This window comes from Rhipicephalus microplus, chromosome 6 (genome assembly GCF_043290135.1).
Source record: "Rhipicephalus microplus isolate Deutch F79 chromosome 6, USDA_Rmic, whole genome shotgun sequence".
Classification (NCBI taxonomy): domain Eukaryota; kingdom Metazoa; phylum Arthropoda; class Arachnida; order Ixodida; family Ixodidae; genus Rhipicephalus; species Rhipicephalus microplus.
Genome location: NC_134705.1, coordinates 89,182,470 through 89,207,324, shown reverse-complemented (window position 1 = coordinate 89,207,324; position 24,855 = coordinate 89,182,470). Strand labels below are relative to the sequence as shown.

Here is a 24,855-nt window from a genome sequence, read left to right as displayed (position 1 = left end):
TAGATATTGTTTTTGAAATAGCAAAATCATAGACGTTACTGCAAATGTCTCAGCCCTGTAGCCCACCTCACGCTGTCCGTTAAACACCATCGACTATACGTACAGTCTAGCGCGGTTTGAAGGTCTTCGCGTCAGTGTAGACCAAGAACTACAACAGCGCCACATTACAGTAGCGGAGGTATCGGGTAAGCTTCGCTCATTTCTGTTACAGGTCCTTAAGCTCCGATGGCACCCGTCTTAGTAGGGCAGATATCTATTTTGCAGCCAAAGCTGTGTATGACTAGGCGAAATAAGATACCGTTCGCCTCGAGAAACGATAACTGTCTCTATTGGCTGCACCGTCACTTACGTCATTATCTACGCCGCACAAAGCGCGGACGCCTTTTCGCGTTCCGTCAGTGGAGCCTCGTCAGTGACGTCGTTCATTCCTTTGAAGCCGTGCTGCTGAGCCAGCGCGCAGAAAGTTCAACAGAGCGGCTTTGAAAGAGATAAATATGAAGAAAAAAATGCACAGCGCCGTAACTGCCTCCCAAAAGGCAAGTAACCTCAGCAGTGGTGCACGGAGAAGGGGAATGGGAAAGAAATGAATGTGGGATTCTCAGAGAAGGGAAAGAGGGAGGAGAGGAAAAGGGGTAGGTCGGGCCCTCCCTGCCTGCGCGCGCACGCGCCGGCTCTAAGCTACAGTAAACTTCTAGTACACTCTATCTCAGCTAAGGAAAGCTGTCAAGCAGGTCGACAGGCGAAGGAAGGGGGTAGACAAACATCAAGTAACAGGCTTACGGTTACGTGAAGAGTTCAGCGTCGCCGAACGAACTTACAACTTCCACAATGGGGAAGGCACGGATCAGCTGCCAACTTACCAAGAACAGTGGTGACTGCAGACCCGTGAGATGATTCATATTCGCTCGGCCGATGCAGCAGTCCGGGCACAAGAACATGCCCGGGAGGCGAAGTACAAGCGGCAACTGCGCACCGAGGATCCAGCAGGCTTCCGAGCCGAGGAAGCGGTGTTGCATGCACATCAGCGTCAACGTGGCAATGGCAGGAACGCGTTCGCCGGGGTTTACGCCCACCTTCGGTGGTTTTTTTTTTTTTTATTTGAGCGACAGTTTGACTTTGCCTGCGATGTCTGCAGCCGTCTATGACCACACGTTTCAGCTTCTCTGATTAACCATCTATACGCAGTGCTTGGGCGGTGATCTTTTTTTTTTCTTTTTTTATGACAACGTCGTACATTTAGTATAGCTTGGCAGGCCATTCAAACGAATCAGCACCAGGAACTTCGTTTACTAGATCTTTTCCAGCAATTTCGTTATCATCTGCACAAATAAAATGAAACAAAATTCATCGCAACGAATGTAAAAGCTAACATTGAGAGAAAGGATGTTCGTGGTAGTAGTGAATGTTGTAGCATGCAGCAGCCAGCGGGCGTAAGAAGATTCCGTAATCTTTATTATGTTGTGAAACGTGCCGCTGGGTGCATGGGATGCTTGGTGGGTCGACGCTCACGCGATAACATTTGAATCGCGCTCGCTTGTACACGCGTGCCCGTGCGGCCAATTGCAAAGTAGTTGCCAAGTCCTAATAAAGGTGTAGCTTTCAACGATGTTTAGGGCATGTTTAACCGACCCTGAGGTGACAAAATAAAGGTACATTGGAAATGAAAACGCCGGGTTTGATACCTTCATTTGGATAAGAGTTTTAGGGGCGAAGCTTCTTATGGCGTGGCTTTTGCGTCCCCCGTTGTCATTGTGCGTAACCACTAGTGGCACATAGCTGGCACGAGATAGACGGGTATGCGCCACAGGGGAATGAGAGAGATGATCGCGCGACCACGATCGCGATGAAAAGTTGCGAGATGTCGGTACTTGGAGGGTTCACTAGATGGGCGGACGGATGGAAGGACGCATGGACGGACGGAAGCAAGAATGGACGGAAGCGCGCGTGGACTGACGGACGCTTCGTTCTACTCATCATCATTCACTCCATGGATATGCTGTGATTTTTTTTAAGAGGCGGAAATGCAGGAAAGCAGATCGAACAGGAAATCATCTGGGGTAAAGTCCACATGTACTTTCCGTCAAACTAACTGCCGAATTGGCCTTATATGAACTTATCTCTCTATATTGACTGTTAGGCTCATACCAAAAGAAATAAAATAGGTAGAAAATATGGATTCCAAAAATTTAATTCACTGAGGTATATTTGTGTGTCTCTGCGTGTGATTGTTCCGGGACCTCATTTGCTTAATGGCGAGCTTCTTTTTCATTGTTTGGTTATAGCATAACTTTTTGCACTGTACTAATGTGAAACGTAATACTGATATATATATATATATATATATATATATATATATATATATATATATATATATATATATATATATATATATATATATATATATATATATATATATATATATATATATATATATATATATATATATATATATTGGCTAGCAGATAGAAAGAAGGAAGAAGTGCGCTTGCTTTGGAATGAATATGGCGTATGAGCCAGGACACGTCTCCCACATATAGCGTCACTCAAGTCGACAGGATGAAGACCTGCCTGCCACTTCATCCACCGCACATCCTCAACGATGCTTTCAAAAAGGTGCACTGACGATACACCGACTACAAAAGCATATCCTTGCTGCACACAGTGTCAAGCATCATGCCTCAACCATCGACTGGCCTTCCCATCCCCGAGTACACTGGAGCAGTGGACAATGGACCTGTGCAGGACTGGTCCGACCTATTTGAGCTCCACGCTACCACTGCATTCTGGTCGGAACGTGAGATGATTACCAACATTACTGACTACATCTGCGGTGAGGTATTTAGGTTTTACCTGACACACATACTCGAAAACGACAAATCGTGGCAAAAGATGAGAGAAGAGATGATTGCCCGTTTTAACAACTACGACAAGGACTTCCTCATTACCGACCATGTACACACAACCACACTCGACCGTCACAGTCCACGCTCATTCCTCAAGGAACATAGCATTCCACCAGGTTTCTCTTCACGAAAGCCGGTATTTTCAAAGTCGTCGCTCCAGCACACGACATGAGACGTCGCTTAGTCATCTTATGCACTTCATTCTTCGTCTCGAATACGTGGTTCAGTACACAGTTTTTCATCACGCGCCTCTTCAAGCGCTCCTGATGCTCACCGTTTGCCTCATAAGGACGCCGTGTTCACGATAGACGAGTTGACACACCGAGAAAATACCCAATCGAGCCATGCTCTTTCCGCACGGGTTCATGCATCACTGTCCGGTGCATACACACTCGACAGTCGAAGCAACACCGAAGGGTCAGGTGCATCGAACGTAGCACACTCCCATGCGAAAGGGCCTCTCATAGTGAACAGGGTAGAAGAAGCTTGTGAAGAACTTTCTACCAGCTCTGAGGCATTATCTTCATTGTCCGAACTGCATGACAACAGCCCACAGACTACCAGCTGCCGACTGGGCACCACATCAAGTTGTCAAGAAAACCGTCGCGATGTTTAAGAAGGGCTCCCACCGCAATGCGTTCCACAGCAACGTCAGCAACGCCAGAAAAAGCAAGTCTAAGAGTCGCAAACACTCCAACGGATACAAAGACAAGAATGACCACACAAAGCAAGCCTCTTAAAACAAATTCAAGACGTGAGGCTTGCATCTTCGCATAAGGGATAGGCGCCAGAAACGCATTTGGCACAAGGGATCAAGATTGCGCCTAAGATTACAGCTCCGAAACTTCCGAAAACACTGAGCAAGACAAGGAGTCACCAGTTGTACCTCACATAGATTCAGGCACCATCTCATCAGTTTACAACAACGAGCACGAACGGAGGAAAGACAGCGACGCGTACGAAGACCGATCCTTCGAACCTGCAAGGCCTTCAAACGTCGTCCATTCCTCGCAAGAATGGCAGCTACTTCACCCGTTTCTAAGCTCAGGGCATACATATGGTTCTCCGAACGCAACAGCCAACATCGCCCAACCGAGTTCTCGCTCATGTGACCAAACTGCTACCATCTCTTGTGAATTTGTTTGCGTGTGCCAGTTTACGGCACTGCCTTGTCACAAGGAACTGCTTCGTGTTTGGACATTTTCCGCTTGAATACTCGGATTCTTCGTGTTTTGTTGCTTGTAACACGCACATACTTTTGGGGGAGGCACAATTCTGTGACGTAAAAAGGTATGCGGCAACGGCTAGTAGAAGCCGAGAAGGAAGAAGTGCGCGTGCTTTGGAATAAACATGGCGTATGAGCCAGGCCACGTCCCCCACATATAACGTCACACACACACACACACACGCACGCGCGCGCGCGCGCGCAGCATATATATATATATATATATATATATATATATATATATATATATATATATATATATATATATATATATATATATATATATATATATATATATATATATATATTATATATATATATATATATATATATATGTGTGTGTGTGTGTGTGTGTGTGTGTGTGTGTGTGTGTGTGATTCAACAGACAGCAATGCAGCAATGACAAGGAAAGTATAGGGGAAGTTATTAGACATAATTGTAATGTAAATGTGAAAAAAGAAAAGTGAGAGCAAAGAAAACTTGCTGTAGGCAGGAACCGAACCTGCGACCTTTGAACGCGTTCCCCACTTTTCTTTCTTCACATTTTCATTGAAATGAGGTCTGATAACTTCCTTTATACTTTCCTTGTCATTACTGTCTGTTAGATCTCATCTATATTGTGTCAAACACGGAAAAAGAAAAACGAGCCCTTGAGTATTCTTTCTCTCTCTTTCTCTCTCTCTTTCTTTCGATATATTCTTTCGCAGGAGCTTTGTCAGCATTACCATTACTTCTTCTATATCTTCTATAGCTTCTATGAGACCGCTTAGTGAAGTAGTTCCGCCCGCATCGACCAATCCTCTGAAAGCACACGTGCTGGAGGCGGGTCGCATGGGACGTCTTGGGGGATCGGCTGACAAAACCATGCGTAGCTTCGTGTTTCATGCTTCCAAAAAGGATCATCTTCCACGCGCCTATAACAAGCACTCTAGCCAGACAAGAAGCATAAAAAAAAAGCTACCATGTTTCTTGCAGTACCGGGAGCACGCAATACACCTTACTGCTTGCTCTAATGAAGCATGGCGTACAAGGCATGTTCTCTAGAAGCGGAATAGCGATTGTTTCCTGCCCTTGAGGGCAAGTCATTAAGTGGGGATTGAACTAGGGTGGTTTGCGTGGCAAGCGGATGTTCTACCACACTGCAACAAGTCAACAATGTCGTTTAGGGTGAGGCTGCTGTGGACATCTCAGTTTCATTTCTCTTCGGAGATGATAACAAAGAAGACGCAGGTGAACGCTATCACAAACAAGCACAGGCACTGTACTTGACGTTGGGTCTCTTCATCAAATATGACGTGCATTACATACTACCGTCTATATAATGCAGGTGGGTGGGTGTAAAACATTACTGGCATCATCAGCATATATTGAACAAGCTTAACTTGTAGGTGAGTGCGTGCGTTTAAGGTCGCCATTTAATAGTACGTTTCACGTCGTCATTTAAACAAAGAAAACCAGATTTTTCACGTGACTCGTTTCGTCATTATACAAACGTTACTTTTAGTGTACACAGCCCTGCTTCACTCTGGCTAGCTTTTCTTCAATTTTTTTTTTTATTGTTATGGCGTAAGCAGCCCGTATCGCAACGTTTCTGGTGTCGGCGGTGTTCTGGGCAACGTCTTTGAGGGTGAGCGATAATGCAGTGCTGGCTGTGAGCGAAAATTTGAGGTAGATGCAATAAACATAGCATCCGGAGGGTATTTGCACTTTGGCTTTCCGTGAGGCTAGGTAAGGCTGAACCGAGAAGCGAGACTTCAAGTCAGGCTAGCAATTGGGAAGGCGATGGAGAATGAGAGAGAACGACAGAAAGAGTGTTTGTTTATGTGCGTGAGTGCGTGTGTGCGTGTGTGTGTGTGTGTGCGCACGCGCGCGCGCGCGCGCGCGCGCGTGTGTGTGTGTGTGTGTGTGTGTGTGTGTGTGTGTGTGTGTCTGTGTGCAAGTGTGTGCGTGCGTGCGCGGATATCGCTTAGAAGTGTGGCAGCTTGGGCTAGTTGGTATGGCATGACGATAGTTATAGCGCGAGAACAAAATGACGACACAGAGACAAGAAGTTGGAAGTTAGCGCTCGTGTCTTTCGTGTCCTTCTTGTCTATGTGTCATCGTTTTGTTTTCGCGCTATAACAATGAAGTTGGAAGTTAGCGCTCGTGTCTTTCGTGTCCTTCTTGTCTCTATGTCGTCGTTTTGTTCTCGCGCTATATCTCTCGTCATGCCATACCGACTAGCCCAAGCTGTCACACTTCTGATGTCTTTCGTGTCCTTCTTGTCTCTATGTCGTCGTTTTGTTCTCGCGCTATATCTCTCGTCATGCCATACCGACTAGCCCAAGCTGTCACACTTCTGATGTCTTTCGTGTCCTTCTTGTCTCTATGTCGTCGTTTTGTTCTCGCGCTATATCTCTCGTCATGCCATACCGACTAGCCCAAGCTGTCACACTTCTGATGTCTTTCGTGTCCTTCTTGTCTCTATGTCGTCGTTTTGTTCTCGCGCTATATCTCTCGTCATGCCATACCGACTAGCCCAAGCTGTCACACTTCTGATGTCTTTCGTGTCCTTCTTGTCTCTGTGTCATCGTTTTGTTCTCGCGCTATAACTATCGTCCTGCGGATATCGCTATTGTGTTCATCTCGTGAAGACAAAGCTTAAGAATTCCCGATTTTTTCTTGTTGTTATTTCTTTCCATTCCAGAGAGCGATTTTTGTTGTATCAGCGCGAACATGAAATGCGTAAATGTCATTCGATCTTTTTCTACATAGTATGTTATAATATAATAGTAATGACATCACATGATCACTACCAAGTTCACAAAATTTCTTGTTTTCACTCGCTCCTTCAATCTTGGACTTGCGTTTGAGCATAAATTCAGATACTATGAACGCGCGTGGCATTAAGTGAACCCGAAAGTGTTTCTTCATTTTACTTCGAACAGTCCACTTCGTCCCTGGCGTCCACTGATTCATGCTCGCATCACTTTAACATGGAATGCGTGCTATCAATCTCGCTCGACTAGGTGCGCGGTAGGCGCCAAAATTATATCGGAGAACTAAAAAGTTGTAGCGAAAGCACATGGCCTGTGGTATTTGCTAGTTTCATGAAATCAACATGTGTGAATGTATGGTTTGTAAAGCTCCATACTTTTTACATAGTTAGAGCGTAAAATGTGGGCAACATGGTTGCATACAGTCTCAGTGAATAGCGTAATGCGCCCATCCCTACACTCCTACGAGCAACAGCACAGCATATTTTGGTAGAGTCCGAAGTGACGAAACCTCCTAGGTTTTAGTTTATGGGACGGAAGTTGTGCTCTCCCATAGTAGCGTACCTAGTACGCTAAATCGTTACCCACTTTTTCTAAACACACATAGCAGCACTCACGTTCTTTGAGCGGCACGGCTCAGTGGTCTCCCATAGTTGAGTACGAAGTACTCGAAATCGTTAAACGTTTTTTTTTTCTCTAAACACAACACCATCATCATTGGATGACTATACAATTCAATCTCGCTGGTGCTAAATGTGGCGTGCGGGAATTACTTTACAATACAACAGAAAAAGAAACAAAAAATTATAAAGAAAAGGTAATAGCCAAATAAAATTCCACGGTTCCCGCAGCACTTTCTCTGATCAACCACTGGGCTTAATTGCCACTGACGTATGGACTCGCCAAACAGATTCCACCTATCTTCTCAAGAGTAAAGGCACTACAATGGACACAGCTCCAACGAGATGATCATTCAGTCAAACCACACGCTCCGCGAGAAAAAACGATGCAGCTAAGTTACTCCTAAATCAAGGCTGGATCGTAATGTAAAACGGGAGTGAAGATACCGGTAAAGTGAAGCCGCACCAAATTAAAAGACCAAACGGCCAATTACGTTGGTTAATTGAGTTGGAGGCTGAGTTCAGCGCTCGCGGCAATGAAATGTTTGAAAGCCGGGAAACTTGTTCACTTTGTTTATCTACTGCAGCTTTAATCTCGTTCCACAGCGCATGTTACTAGAATCGGCCAAACATCAAGTGCCGGGTACTGCGTGGTTTGGCACAGCGTCCGTGGTCATCCCTTGCATTCGTGAACATCAGAAAAAAAAAACCCTATTCCCAGTTCCAACCATTTGGAGCGAAAAAGAGATTACTAGGAGGCCTGAGCGTGTGTGCTCTCACCTGCTACTCAGCACAAGTGGAAAGGCAAAGCGAGGAAGAGGGTGATGAAGATGATGACTTATACAGGAAGAAGTGATGCGTTTATACAACGACTACGTAACACAGTGGTCTTCTTAAAGTCTGGTGTCAAGTTCCGTACTCTAGAGGAAATCTATAAGTGTCCTTGTAGCAGTCGTCGATGCTGTCTGGTTGGGCATTGCGGACAATAGGTTAGCTTCACTTAGTGTCGCAGCTAGTTGGAAATTTGCAGACAGTAGAGCTGTGGTACTTCGAAGTTTTTTTTTTTTTCTTGTGATCTTCTGTGATGATTTGTGATCAGGCGTGGGTGTTTACGATCACGTTACCTAGGAAGCAGATATCAACGAGAAATCACATGTGACATCTCCTTCCACACCCGCTTCTGCTAGAGTGACTTCAGGCCCCAACCACGTTCGAGCCGTCTTTCTCGTTTCACTGTGCGGCTACATTTTTGTCCCCAACCAAGGCATTTACTCTAACGGTGTATTTGGGAAACAGAGCGCGACATGCGACGTGGACAGACATCTGCTGACCGGCCCGGCCCTAAATAGGTCCGCTTGTTGGAGTTGCCGGGAATAGCACTAGTCGTCTGTAAATGTGTTCCCCTCTACACACTCTGGTGAAAGTGCTTGTGACCATGAATCTAATGAAGAAGGTCTAGTGTTTATTCGCTTTGTGACAATGTTTCATTGATGGACCGAATCGTGCTCGGTTGCAGGTGGACACCAGAACGGGTGATGCCGTGCCCCTCGTGGTGGCAGCGGGAGGTGGCGGCCACTCAGCCGCTGCCGCTGCGTCAGCGGGGGCGGCCTACGCAGGCGTTGCGGGCAGAGGTTTCCAGGACAACCAGCCGCCTGGTAACGGCCTCTCTGCGCCCGAAGGCAAGGGACCCGGTGAGTTCGCTTTGCGTTGCATAGCTGGCTTCGCCGTTGTATAAACACGAATGTAACAAAGCCACTTTCACAGCAACGAATCGCGACATCGTGATTTGCAGCTGCACATCGACTCCCTCTTTTGTAGCTAGCTTTTGTAAATTAAAAACCACGCCACGTATTCACTTATGACGCACCTACGATATGCGAGAGCATCCTGCAGGAAACAGCTCTCGTTCTCACGTGCGCCATATGAGAATGTCGGTGCTCTGGCCGACTGAATTAGCAGTGTTACGACCATCAGTGGTTAGCACTCGCTTAATCCTAACTGGTTTTTCATAAATGTTGACAGCCGTTGGATTAGACTTTGCAAATGTTAGCTCGTGGTGGCTATTCATTGTTAAAAAAACGACACGGTCTTCATTCGTGCCAATCGAATTCGTCTGACGCTGCTATCACACGTGCATTTACAGCAACTTGAGTTGGTTCTCGCGGAGTTTCGTTCTTGGGATTCCATCTCACTAAACAACCTCGCACGACGAAATTATTTTCGAAAAATGCTTGTTGATTACCAGTGAAGTGGAATCAAGTGTGGCTCTAATTCACTTCAGCGGACTAATCAAATTTTTGATGAACCATAAAACGTGACGACTCCCACAAAAGAAACTAGCAATGCCATTTATAGCCCTTGTATACCTGGATGAAGAATAATTCCTGCGTTAGCCTAAAAGTCTGTGGTGTATTAAACCCTATTATTTGAATGTCGCCATCTGGAAACTCTACTTCTATAACGCACAAATGTTCGTTTTGTCATCAAGCTTGATGACCCAGACTGATTCATCTTCACACTACCACATAAGAACATGCCTGTTTCCATTACACTAATGTAACGTGAGAATCGATCGCGTTTACGAAACTGAAACAGTGATGACTTCTCGGCGATGTAACTGTGGCGCCATCTTTCAGCGAAAGAGCGAGGCACTGCATTCGTTATGCCTCCGAAGTCTGTCTGAGTGCCAGGCCTCAAGCGCGGGAATGAAGCAGGCCCACAGAAAGACCGCGTACCGTCCAAACACAATGACACGAGTTAATAAGCAATGATGAAGTTTTGTTCAAGTTATTTCCACCGCCAGTGTACGCCAAAAAAAAATAGTTGGGCTCAATAAAAGTCGACTCATCATTTTAAAGTGAATGCTTTTCAAAAGTAATACTAATCTAATATAGTAATAATATAATTCTCGCGATTTAACGTCCCAACACCACAATATGATTGCGAGAGAGGCCATAGTAAGGGATTATCATAGCATCCGACCAGCGACAATATAATCTTAATTTCGAGCAATATTAATCTATTTTATTCACGTGTCACAGAGTTATAAGAAAGTGACTAATAAGTGTAACTTCATTAGTTCTTTTATAGCAATAACCTTGTCATCGCTTATGCCACCTTACCGTTGCTGTTTCCATCCTTCAGGTGGGGGTGGAGGCTGGAACGATAGCGCCGCCGCTGAGAGCAGTGCGACCGACGAGCCCACCGCTGGCCGCCCACTGACGGATGGCGCTGCGGGCGGATCGGTGTGTGCCGAGGCGGCTCTTTGGAACACCGCAGGAGGTTTCGGAGGAGGAGGAGGAGGGTGTGCTGGGGGAGGAGGTGGCGGAGGGTGGAAGGTAAGGGCTTACTACAGTTATCTCTTTGAACAAGACAGACCAGGCAGGCAGGCAGGCAGGCAGGCAGGCAGGCAGGCAGGCAGGCAGACAGACAGACAGACAGACAGACAGACAAACAGACAGACAGAGGGACGCACGGACAGACAGACAGACAGACAGACAGACAGACAGACAGACAGACAGACAGACAGACAGACAGACAGACAGATAGGTAGGTAGGTAGGTAGGTAGGTAGGTAGGTAGGTAGGTAGGTAGGTAGGTAGGTAGGTAGGTAGGTAGGTAGGTAGGTAGGTAGGTAGGTAGGTAGGTAGGTAGGTAAGCCTGAAAATACGCGGAGAAAAAGAATGATTGGAGACGCCGCTTTGAGATTCCCGTACCAAACACCGTGACGTCATAGATTTAGACTGCGTTTACTGTGTCCTACTTAGCTTCTAATCATCAAATATGAAGAACATTGTCATTTGTGGGTGCCAGCTATCCATCATATGGAGGTTCAGAAAGTTCAATTGAGCTAATGTGACGAAAATACACAAAATACATTTGAAAAGTTTGGACATCACGCGTGGATATTGCGGTGCAAAAATTGAAAATATAAAGTTCGACCTTGATGTTTTTCCGCCCATAATGAACCTATGATAGCGAAACATGTGGCATCAAAGTTCTCAAAGTGCAGTTTGTCAATCAACACCAAGTAATTGTTTCCCTTTGTTGTCTCTTTAACGCGCACCTACATCTTAGTACAAGGGTAGTTCTACTTTCCGCTTTCATCAACTTATCAGCGCGTAGATGAATTTATAACAAACTTCAGTTGCTGGAGTGCTCCATAATCTGTTTTCTTGTGCCTCACAATTCAATATATAGGCCAAACCATGAAGCGTAGGTCAAACACTAAGTTTGTAGCTGTTAGAAAGAGAATAATCAAATGGAAACGACATTTAGAAATTGGGCGATATTTCAAGCCTCTATGTTCTTCTGTGTACCCTTTGATCGCCAATCACGGACATCTAAAGCTTAACACTGAAGGAGGGCGGAGTGTCGCCGATCACTGAAGCACCTGAGTGAACTGTTCTCTCCATCGCAGGGAGGCGACGCGGCTGTTACGGACACGGCTCAGCGCAGCGGTCACGGAGGCACGTCGTACGTGCACCCGAGCCGACTCGAGGCCACCTTCCTGCCGACGCCGTGTCGGCTCGGATCAGCCGCTTCATCAGACGCGGACGACGCTAAGTCGTACCCCGGCAAGGCAAGTGAACACTGCAGGTGTCCAATCGAAACGAATGATAGCGTGATTTTCGCTGCCCCATACGATCGACCTCGCTGTCTTGAAACCGTGCCTCGCATGCTTACTAAAGGAGTACAGCACTCCAAAAGGACATTCCCTGAAATTGGAGACATCTAGATGTGCCGCCATCTCTCGGCGGAAGAAATGGCACCCTGCCTTAACTGAATGGGAAATAGATGAGAAAAATCACATCTCTTGAATAAAGGTAGTTATAAAAAACGACTCCGGATAATATGTAGCAGAGACCTACAGGTAGATATTGGTAAAAGTGCAGTATCGCTACGCAAGGCATGGGGCTTCCCAGGACAATTGAACACCGCCCATAGAAACACGTAGGACCCAATTTTCAACTATTAAAAACTCCGGGAAGCCACGTGGTTTGCAGAGAAGCGCTGTTACTTTGCCAGACTGCTCAAATTAGTATCTGCTGCATAGAACTGGCATTTGTTTTTTTTAACTACCTTTCTTCGTCGGAGATGATTTTTTTTTTTCGCCTGTTTCCCATTCAGTTAGGGCAGACCATCGCTGTGGCCGACTAGGGTTGGTGGTACGTGAATATGTCCCCTAATTCTGGTCATTACAATTTTTGTTCACTTGAAATTCGTCGCCCAGCATCTGCAAGTCAGTCCCGCAGCAGTAACTCTTATGGTGACAAGTCGGCACATTTCGCTGGGTTTGCGAATTGCAGCCGTGCCTACATGCCACCTGAATCGCAGAAATTGTTGTCAAGGTCTCTGGACGACAATTCAGTCATCGTTTTTTTTTACGTGAACCACGTGAGAGTGACAGCAAACAGGCGAGTATGTTGCGAGTCGCAGACTTCCCGTGACTCCAGACCTCGGTTGACACGTCATTGCAAAGCCACCTTCTCGATGTCAAAACCGAAATTGCTGCTTTAAGGTAGCGGTATGAAAAATATGTTGAAGTCATTACCAACCACCACGACACTCCTATTGGGGTTTCGACACCCGTGTTTTAATTTAGAGCAACAACCCGAAAATATTTACACCTCCTGTCATCCTGTCAGTACTCCTCTAAGGTCCTTCTTTGATGCTTCATGAAACGCTAATATTAGCCATTGGCGTGCGTGGTGTCGGCTCTAGTGACACATAAAAAAATTATCATCATGTGAAGACTTCATCTCGATGTCACAGATTATGATTTCGTAATGATATCATCATGACGTAATTCGATGGTGTCATCACACGACATCGTCAGAGGTGGGGCCCATCGTGGTGGCAGTGGAAGACCAGATGAGGTGCAGAAAGAGTGCGATGCCTCCGATTTCGAGGCAGTGCAAAGCCATTTCAACATCTTGATTGATTGATATGCGGAGTTTAACGTCCCAAAACCACCGTATGATTATGAGAGACGCCGTAGAGGATTGCTCTGGAAATTTCGACCACCTGGGGTTCTTCAGAGTGCACCCAAATCTGAGCACATCACGCTACAGCATTTTTTCCTCCATCGAAAATGCACCCGCAGCAGCCGGGGTTCGATCACTTCAACATTTTGAAAACGGCGCGAAAAACGGCACGAGCAAATGAAGGTAGGAGTACGCACCACAGCGTTGAACTGGCTACCAAATTTTATTTCTAACGGCACTCCCGGCCACTAAAATAGTGACAGCCTGTCACCCGTCAGAGCGATCAGCGGGTGACAAGCTGTCACGCGGGAGGGTAAGGAAAAGGGGAGAAAACTTTATTATAAAAAAACAGCAAGATGTGAAAAACTTGTCTCCTTCCCCTAGATGTCAGCCATGAGTCCTTGGGCTCTGGCAGCATCCTCAGCTTGCCGAAGGACTTCGAGTTGCACTTCTGGGTCGTGAGTACAAGCACAAAAAAAAAATCATCACTTGCACCTGATTAGCCACAAAAAAAAAAAAACAGATTGCTAAAGCCCTATACGTTCGAAGAAACCATATTCACTAATACAAGGCAATGAAGGGAGGGTTAGTACACGGTTCACGCCTCTTTCTAATGTGAAATACCTCAATGACTTCCCTGGTAATAGTCACAAGATAGTAAAGATTGCTCCTCGGAACTTTCAGAACATTTGCAGAAGTTCATGTAGACGTGACTGAAATTTGTTTCTTTCGGCTTGGCTTTTTGATTCCGAGTGGTGCATTCTGACGTGTTTTAGACCTCACACGGGTGACAGGATGTCAGCATTTCAATGTGATCACAATAAAAAAGTTTAGTTGCGCGTTCAGTGAGCTGTGGTGTGCTGCCACATTCTGTTTTGTCCATGTCCTTATTGCGCTGCTTTTAACCTGTTCAAACGACATAGCCAACTAGCACAGCTATCACTTTTTCTACAGCGCGAAATTACGTTAGGTGCAGAGAGCTTTCGTTTGGAGGGGTCCGGGGGAGGGGAGGAGGAGGCTAGATGTGATATGACTGAGAAGAAAATAAATATGTCGTTCGCCTTAGGTATAGTCATAGACGAATGATGCAGGAACCCTGCGAGGTTTTCATATATACAGAAGCCTGACATTTCTGTGTGCGAAGCAGCTCATAGTGAAGCTCAATCTGGTGTGCGTAACCTGCGACCGCTGACCCGAGCACTGCCAGAATACGCTCACGCAATAGCGCGTTCGGGCCTGCGTAAGTGAATGCGTAAGAGGATGTGGCCCCTCCTTCTTACACTCTCTCAGCAACCACATTATGGCGTCCGGGAACGAGATTCTGCAGACGCACGATAAAACTACAGTGAATTCATGGTGTGCTCCACTTGCAAGGACGCGTTAACATCGGGCAAGGCGCCAGTGATAAGCGAAACTTGAAGTCGACCCACGCGCTCATGTGTACTCATGGTTCCCTTTAGTGGGAAATGGTGTAATCTTTTTTTGTGTGATGCCATTGGCAGAGAGATTTTTGCTTGTGTGAGCACAACGACAAACATCCAAGAAATATTATGCCATTTTGGGAAAAAAAATTGCTAGTGATTCGGTATTTTGAAGGTAATAAAGCGTGCGTTTAAACTTCTGTTGCACGTGGTCGCTGGAACGTGACTTTCAAAGCGCTCCCTCAGGCACAATCGGTTGTGTTTAGAAGCTAGAATGACGAGATGAATGATGGAATACTGTTTCTATCAGACGAAGTATTGAAGGAATTTCTCCTAATGATACTCCCGTGTGATGATGGTGGTCATGATCACTACATCTTGCATGAGGACAAACTACAGGCGACGAGATAAGGACAGAAAATGCGAACGACGCTCACGCTTCCGCCATATTCAATTAACGCAGGGTCTCGGCGACGCCATGGTGGTGATTGTGTCGGCCTCCGACGTCCGCTGCCCGTGCCGCCATTTCTGTCTCGCTCGCACCCTGGCGCCGGCCACATTCAAGTGCGCCTGTCCCATCGGCTTCAGGCTTGCACGGGACGGCCACAGCTGCCACGGTGAGTACAGCGCTTGGGAGGGAAATCCTGAGGTTCGTCTTCTTTAGGGTCATCGGTAGGGACGCATAAGTTACAAATTTCTTGTTAGGGCGTCTCTGGGCGTCTAAACTATATCAATTTTCATACTAAATCAAACGTCCGTGTCACGTTGCGTCGCTACATATTGATTGATAAGTGGGGTCTAACGTCCCAAAACCACCATATGATCATGAGAGACGCCGTAATGGAGGGCTCCGCAAATTTCGGTTGCTACATACCGTCATCGCTCATGTAACCTTGCAACTTAAGGTTTTATACTGCAAGATGAGCTGGTTGATATGAATGCATAATAACTTTTTTTTTAGCGCCCAAGGTTCTTGGGTGTTCCGTTGCTGCATGTGCTGAAAGATTACTTCCCCCGACAGAGACCGAACTTGCGACCTTAAAATAACGCGTCCGATGCTCTACCGCTGAGCTACAGTGGTGGTCATCCCTTCATTCACTTTATATGGTATATGTGTGGATTTAACGGGGGAGCACCAGTCAGCGCCAGCTGTTGCCATTGCGGTGACGTGGAACACTTCTTCGCCTGTTGGCTCCACGTAGCACGTGATTTAATTAAGAGCTCGGAGCGGACCAAGTATCCCTCGCATACTGCTATATGTTCAATCCCTGCCGGTCCCAAGTTATTATCTCTCCGTGAACTTTTGACGCGATAGCGTTAAAAAGTTTGTTTCGCAGAAATTCTGGCGTCAATATCGGCGTCGATGGTTGTGGGCTAAAAATCATCATCTTATGCGTGACCGAAAAATCGAGAATGATGCAAATGAATAAATAAATGATAAGAACTCCTGGAGCAGAGTGATGATTGAATCAGGATTGTTTGGGTCCAACTAAGGGTCGAGCTCGGGTTGTACGTTTGCGTGGAACGCGGATGTTCTACCACATGGCCAGGCCTCTGCTTGTGAAAACTTGAAAAGAACTTCCTCTGCTTGGAAATGCAGTAAAAGTAGCTTTCATGCTTCACAAACACACGCGTCCTGTATACATGTTGCACAATGCAACATGAAATATTGCAATAATATTGCGCGGTACAAGCATCCATTGCCAAGGGGCGTCAGAATATGATTATCATAATGGTTCCGTGGTTGAAAGCCGGTACCCCACTACAAGAGGCACACATGCTACTGCGCCTATTTCATATCATAGGAAATCCGTTCGAAAATGTTTCGTGCACTAAGTGTTTCAAGTACATACTAGGAAGAGGATGTTGCTACCGCGTTCAACTACTAAAGACCAAGCTTTAAAGTGCAATTATTTTTATTTCTTCACATTCGCAATACAGTTACCTCTTACAACATCCCCTGTACTTTCCTTGGCATTATTGTCTGTTAGTTCTCACTGAACACTTTCTTTTCACTATTTTATATGCTTGTCAGACAGTCTACATAAAAATGACGAAGACCCGGCGTGCAGGAAACAGTGCTTCGTTTACGAAATGCGAACTATTTGAAGGACTATAATATGGTGCAGCTTTCGAAGACCACGGCATATTCTCTTCAAGGGCGGACTCACGCAAACCTGCACAAATGGATGCGTACTCTAGATTGACGACGGTACACGGATGGTCGCTGACTCCACCTTTGGAGAACATTGTTCTTTAGTTGCGGAGTCGATCAGCTGCTACACTTCCCTTCCCGGACTTTTTTAGTTGGACCAGACTATAATTAGTCTGCTACAACAGAGCTAGGCTGTCGCCGAAAACATAAATTTAAAAAATCACCCATTTAGAGCTGAACCTGAAGAATGTAGGGTACTTACTATTGAACCCGTACTATAGATTGAAGGATACTTTTAATTCCAAGGTGTGTTCGGCGAACACCTGTACTCATTGACACGGGGTCAGCCAGAATGGAACGCGATTCGCCCATCTCCCGTCTTGCATGAGTGAACAAGTTCGGCCCAGCGACGCTACGCAAGCAGAGCGTGAGCGCTGAAGAGTCTGACGTGAGGCGCGACGGACGCAGAGTCCGTTGGCGCACATCGGCGGCCACCTGGCACCGTGCCGGGGCACGGACGGAGAGACGTGAGCGTGAGAAATCAAAAATATGTGTGAGGAGAAAGATCTCATCGCACCACCTTCAAACTTCACGCGAATGACATGTGTCTTCAGAAAAAGCAATCACAGCAAATCCACGGAGTGAATGATGATCACTGGGGCGAAGCGTCGGAGGATTCTATCAGTAAACCGTGGATTGTCCGTCCGTGCGTACGTCTATCTGTTGGTCTCCTTGGAGCGGATCGACGGAAGCATGGACGGACGCTTCGCCCCACTCATCATTGACTCTGTGGATATGCTGTGAAAACCACTAACGCCATCTAGTTATAGTATATAGCCAAAGACGTATACACACAACGCCATCTATACAGCAACTCATAAACTAGAGGTGGCTACATACCACTACAACTACTGCTACTACAGAGAAGGGAACGACCCGTGGCGTAAAGAGCTTCGGCCCTAAACGGTGAATAATTTTGAGTACTCGGTACTCTACAATGGGAGAGCACTAGGCCGTCCCGTGAGCCCCACATATGATGAGGCATTACGCGCTTGTGAAGAGGATTTGGGGTACCATATACACTGTGGGCAAGCATGAATGCTCTTGTTCGTTTGTTTTGAAAAAGTAATTAACGATTTAAAGTACTAGGTACTCTACTATGGGAGCGCTGAAAGCCGTCCCTAAGACCTCCTGAACCAGATAATGGAGCACAGTTACATACCCAGCATTAAAGCTATCTATGGTTATGCAGTGCACAGGAAAGCACTCCAATGTTTACGATGCCACAGGGTGCTCTGGCTACTGGCCACATCGCTTACAAATGTGTGAAACAGTGATACCATAGTACTTCATTATTCCTATACAAGCAAACAACGATCGCAAGAACAATAAAACTTATTATTACAGAGAATTATTTGTGCCTAATTTTCATCGCTTTGGGGTTAGTAAGGTTTGAGAATTTTTCTCCGCTCATAGAAAGAGATGAACAAAGCACAGGGTCACGCAAAGGTGTGCCACGCACAAAAAAATTGGCAGCATATCCACGGAGTGAATGATGGGGAGTCGGGCGAAGCATTCGTCTATCCATTCGTTCTTGCTTCCCTCCGTCCATGCGTCCGTCTGTGTGACCGTGCATGCACCCGTCCGTGCGTGCGTCTGTTCGTGCGTCCGTCCCTGCGTTCGTCCATGCATCCGCCCCTGCGTCCGTTCATGCGTCCATCCATGCAGCTGTCTGTGTGTCCGTTCGTTCATCTATTCAACACTCCAAGTACCACCATCTCGCATCTTTTCATCATATATTCCCCATATAGAAGCACCGCCATCCAGTGGACATTTCAAGGACTAAACGAGAGGTGGCACACGCACACTTTCTTGCGACTTGCGCTTCGTATCTACATACCACCTTTAACCACCTCGAGTTCATATTATATGCTAGTTCATTATATTCAAGGCACTGCGAATCATCGCTCGCTAAACCTTTCTAAAACTAAGGAGGTTACACCCAGCGAGTATAACGTAGCAACCCTTTCTTGTCAGATAGTGCTCAATGTACATGCCAATGGCTGCTAATGGGGATCGCAGCATGCGCGTTAACTGAAAACCGAATTCTCCGGTCTCTCATTCCCCATTAGCAGCCATTTGCATGTACATTGAGCACTATCTGACAAGAATGGATTGCTACGTTACACTCGCTGGACGTAGCCTCTTTGGTTTTAGAAAGGTTTAGCCACCATTGGGCTGCAGTGCCATGAATACAGTGAACTAGTATATACCATGAACTCGAGGTGGTTAAAGGTGGGAAGTAGACACGAAGCGCAAGCAGTAAGAAAGCGTGCTTGTGCCACCTATCGTTTAGTCCTTGGAATGACCGCTGGAGGGCGGTGCTTCTATATGCGGAATGTATGATGAAAAGATGCGAGACGCTGGTGCTTGGAGTGTTGACTAGATGGACGAACGGACACGCAGACAGATGCATAGACGGGCGCACAGATGGCTGCACATATGGATGGACGCATGGACGGACACAGGGGTGGATTCATGGACGAACACAGAGACGGACGCACGGATGGACGTGCGGACGCATGAACAGACGCACGCACGGACGGGCAGATAAACGCATGGACGGTCACAAAGGCGGACGCATGGACGGACGGAAGCAAGAACGAATGGATGGACGGATGCTTCGCCCCAATCTCCATCATTCACTCCGTGGATATGCTGCCATTTTTTTCCTCTTTTGAGGAACCACTCGCTCCCTCACTCACTCACTCACATTCTCTCAACTTCTCCTTCTCGTCCACTCCTAGATTGCTGCCGTACACAACAGTTATCAGTAGTGTCTTAGTAGTGAAATAGGGACACGCTCGGTGGGTTTCATGCTGAACAATTGTGTCGTCCCTGATCTCCTCGTGGCTGCGTAGCTCTCGCTTATCGGTGCCCGTTCTCAAACTCCTCTGACTTTGCCCCCCCCCCCCCGTCTCCCTATTTCTTGTCTACTTTGTTTCTTTCGCTCCTACGCGGCGAGTGCTCTCTCTTGTTTATCTTTCTACTATTAAATGCGAAGCATTTCTTGGCGAACTTTGGCGACTTTGAGCGTATCTATCTATCTATCTATCTATCTATCTATCTATCTATCTATCTATCTATCTATCTATCTATCTAGCCGCCTACGACTTTTAGCTCTCCTGGCCATTTCGATAATGGTATATCGATACTAAACTTGGTATGGCATAACATGACTGTATGAAGAACCTATTTGACTAGTCATAACAAGAAAATCATTAATTGTATGTCGTGAATGTCATGATTTACTATTCATGGTCCTGCAGCTCTTGCGGCGGTTTCGTTAACAAGGCATGTTTCAAAACTGGTACGGTATGGCATGACAGCATGGCGAACACATTTGACAGACCCTAACATGAAAATCATGAGATGCGTGGCACGTAACAACATGACTACATGCCATGCTCATTTTGCGCTCGCTGCCGTTTCGCTAGGATCACAGACACCAAATTTGGTATTACGGTACGTGAAGTAATGACCATGGTATGTGACAGGTGCAAACATGATAATCATGAGATGCCGCATCATGTAACAACATGACTACATGCCACGCTCATGATGCGCTGGTGGCTGTTTCGCTAGCTTCACGTATGCCAAATTCTGTATTACGAGACGTGAATGGATGACGAAGGTATGATACTAGTGCAAGCATGATAAACATGAGATGCATGTAACAGTATGACTACATGCTGCGCTCATGATTCTCTCGCGGCCGTTTCGCTAGCTTCTCATGTACCAAACTCAGTATTACGCGACGCGAACTGACGACGTAGGTAAATGACACATACAAAGATGATAATCACGACATGCGTATCATGTAACAACATGACTACATGCCACACTCATGATGCGCTCGCGGCCGTTTCGCTAGCTTCACATTTTCCAAATTCGGTATTACGTGACATCAATGGATGACGAAGCTATTTGACTGGTGCAAACATGATAATCGTGATATGCGTCTCATGTGATAACATAACTGCATGCCATAGTCAAGGTGCCAATATATTTCGGCGTGATGCGGTGCGTGTGCTCGCCGGCGTTCATTTCGTCGCGTCACGCCGGCGTTGCCACTCCAGGCACCGGTCCTGCCATATACTCGCAGGCGCGTGCCGCGCTTCGTTGCTTCGACGCATGCGCGTTTTAGCGCGTCTGGCTTCCCTCCGTCACGAAAAGAGGGAGACCCAGTGTAGTCGTAACGTATCGGCACGAAATGCAGCATGTTGCATTTTGCGCTGGTTGCCGTCAGGCCGCGCCGACGGACGCTGGTAGTGCCAGGCGTCAGACTTTAGAGTGCTCGAGTTTTGCTAACGTAGCGTCGCTGTCCCCAGAGTGCGTGCGCGTCAACGCTACATTGGAGTACATTGGGCCCTTCATCTTGCGGCCGTTCTGCTAGCTCCACATGTACCAAACTTGGTGTCATGTGACGTCAAAGGACGACGAAATATATGACTGGTGCAGACATGATAATCCTGACAAGCATGTCATGTAAGAACATGGCAACATACTACGCTCGTAGCGTGCTCGCGGGCGTTTCGCTAGCTCCACATAACTAAATTTGGTATCACGTGACGTGAATAGATGACGAAGGTAAACGACACATCCAAACATGATAATAATGACTTGGAAGCCATGTACGGCATTATTTACCTCCACCTCGTAACGTTGTGCTGATTTTAAAGTGACATATCAACATTTCTCATTCATGCTTCGCATATCATCGATTCCGACTGTATATGGGATCTGCCTTTTTTTTTAATGTGAAGTATTTTATGGTCGAGCTCAGTCTGTAGTGCGGCTTGACCACCCTTACTGCATATGCGCTGGCTTGACCAACCTCCCTCCCTGAACTGGTGCTTCCTAAACATCACAGTTTGTTGGTTTAGACTCTAAACTCTCACATTTTGTGTCCTCCCAGTTTACCAACAAGTCTTACAACAGCATAGAACTTTCGGTATGAAGGTGATGGCAATTATGCTTTCATTAACGGTTGTCCTATTGAATGCTGTGATAATAACAGTCGAGGCACTGACATCTGTTGGCAGACAGCTTTCTTAAGCTTGTTACTTTTTGTCGGAAAACTGTGGGCCTGGGAGTCTTAGCTCATTCTGTTAACATTCCCAGCGTCCCATTTTTGAATCGGAAAGGGTATGATAAGCTGGCGGTTGCCGGTGAAGTGATGATTACGTGATGATGACGTGTAGATGACGTAAAGGTGACGTGAGAGTGACATTACACGATAAAATGGGGCGTTTAACGGCTGTTCGAACAGGGTCTGAGTGCTACTGGCCACCAGAATAAATCTTAACATGCATGTCTTGCATTTTTCAGCTGCTTCGGGTGACGCGAGAACCAATGGCGAGTACAAGCTGCCCACGCATCACCTGGTCGTCATCATTCTCTGCATACTGGTCACCGTGGCCGTCATCCTCTTCTTCGTCGTTGGATGTGAGTGCACCGAAGCCCGTCGTTGCAGTCAGTATTTACTCCGAAACCTGTATACATTGTCATTACATTAGGCTACTTATAGTTCCTGTTTATATTAGCCCGATCTCTGTAGAAAAACCTTACGTATTACAAGACATTAAAAATCATGTTACTTTCATTTCAGGGCATTTTCCTCGCAATATCACAGAATATCTCAGTATGTCGTTACAAGTCATTGCCAAAAAAAGTGGCCGCAAATATACTTGATTCACTGTAAATGTCGTCGAAAGATGATAGTTTTCTGTTGGCCGTCCTTATTTCGTGCATAGCGTCGCATTTTAAGAGCATCCAGAGAAACACTATAGAGTCTTTAGAATTACGTAGGTATGTATTTATTTAGCGAAGGAACACACCACCTAATAGTTACGTATAGGTGGTGCACCTGAAGTATGTGTATATTTGCTTTTTGACTGACAATGTTCACAGGTATATGCGTGCGCAACCACCAGTTCAAGATGGCTGGGCATTCACTAATTGCTTAAACTTTGGCCGGGTAGCTGAATCGTGTTACATCAGATAGACAGACAGACCGAAATTTCTGCATTCAAGTATCCCGGCTGTCATTTTAAAAAAAAATCCGGTTTCACGCAGGGAGCACCATAGAAATTCCGCAGCTAAGTTGAGGTTTCTCTTTCTGTTGACAAGTGAATTTTGTTTGCTTTTTTCTAAGTATGGTGGGTTCATCTGTGTGTGTTGGCGCTCGGCCTGCGTCTGAGTCTTCCGAAGGTAAGAATCACCTCGCATTTGCTTGCGTTTCTCTTCAGCTGCTCTTTTCCGTAGATCTGCTCCAAACTCCGAGCGCTAACGTTTCGCTATAGGCACCGTTCAGTCGAGTTTGTCAGTCTGACTGCAGTGCCAGAATACATAGCCTACAGAGTGGGAAAAAAAAAGCAACCTCGAGATGGCCTCCCTGAAAACGAAACGTGACGCGCGCGTTTTATCTGTCCGTGGATTGTGGTCGGTATACATGAGGCATGCTAGCACGCATCTATTTTCTGCGTGTACCTAACGGCGAATATCGAAGACGGGGCAGTGGGAGCAACGCAGCGCCATCTGGCCAGTGTGCGGTGCCTATCGCTTCTCTGGCTGGGTCATGCTGGCGTTCACGGGCAAGGTTGCGCTGGCGTTCCAAACGTTCAGCTGACTTAACGTACGTGGCGGGAAAGAAAGAAGGCTTCAATTGTGAACTTTTGATGCATCGGCACCCTCTCGATCTGTTTTGGGACTGACATAACCTGTAGAGCCTTCGCGAGGCCGAATTTGTTAAAGAGCTGACATCTAGCGCCCTCTTTTGTTCTATTTTAGTATTTACTAGACCTGTAGCAGCCTCTCTTGACCTGTTACAAATATTTGAGAATCGATTGATTGATTTGTGGGTTTAACGTCCCAAAACCACTATATGATTATGAGAGACGCCGTAGTGGAGGGCTCCGGAAATTTTGACCACCTGGGGTTCTTTAACGTGCACCCAAATCTGAGTACACGGGCCTACAACATTTCCGCCTCCATCGGAAGTGCAGCCGCCGCAGCCGGGAATCGAACCCGCGACCAGCAGGTCAGCAGCCGAGTACCTTAGCCACTAGACCACCGCGGCGGGGCAATTATTTGAGGATTACTGCAAGTCAAGACATGAGGTGACAGCCCGGGCTACAAAATTTATAAGACCGGAAAGTTCATGAGAGATTTTCGATTGTACTAACTGCACATAGGCGTCGAATGCGAAACTATTTTCGACAATTATTAGTGACGACATTGCCTTCGCGGTGTTGCAGAGAGGTAAAAGATAGCGTCTTCTTGGGCAAGTTAACCGGTATTACAGAAGAAATTGTTGCGCAAAGAAGTAAAAAAAACACAAATACGAAAACGTGGGCAGCAAATTTTCAACGCAATAGCGTTAGAGAGCTCGTTTTGCAGAAATTACGCCATTGGTGTATGCGTCGATGCAGGTATCGTTGATTGTGAGCGAAAAATCTTTTCCTGACCGAAAATTCGAGGAAGATGCAAATAAAATACATTGTGTTCCACCACACATCCACGCTTCTGTTTGTGAATACAGTGAAAATAAGATCCCCTGCTTATAAAAGCAGTCAAAGTAACTTTCATATTTTACAAACACACGCGTCCCGTATACATGCTTCACAATACAGCAGGAACTATCGCCGTAATGATGCGTTGTACAAGCGTACACTACCATCGGCCGTCAGAAGAAGGGATCGTCACAATGACTTTATAGTTTAAAGCC

General features: G+C 46.3%; 1 protein-coding gene across 1 annotated transcript in view; it reads left to right on the top strand.

Annotated features, from left to right (window-relative positions):
- Alk (Anaplastic lymphoma kinase) overlaps positions 1-24,855 on the top strand; it is a 251,749-nt gene that overhangs the window by 194,462 nt on the left and 32,432 nt on the right. Inside the window, exons 14-18 of the mRNA XM_075866168.1 lie at positions 9,021-9,195; positions 10,649-10,842; positions 11,924-12,085; positions 15,375-15,528; positions 22,458-22,574. Of these exons, the coding sequence (XP_075722283.1) occupies positions 9,021-9,195; positions 10,649-10,842; positions 11,924-12,085; positions 15,375-15,528; positions 22,458-22,574 (802 nt within the window). The remainder of the gene's footprint in view (positions 1-9,020; positions 9,196-10,648; positions 10,843-11,923; positions 12,086-15,374; positions 15,529-22,457; positions 22,575-24,855) is intronic.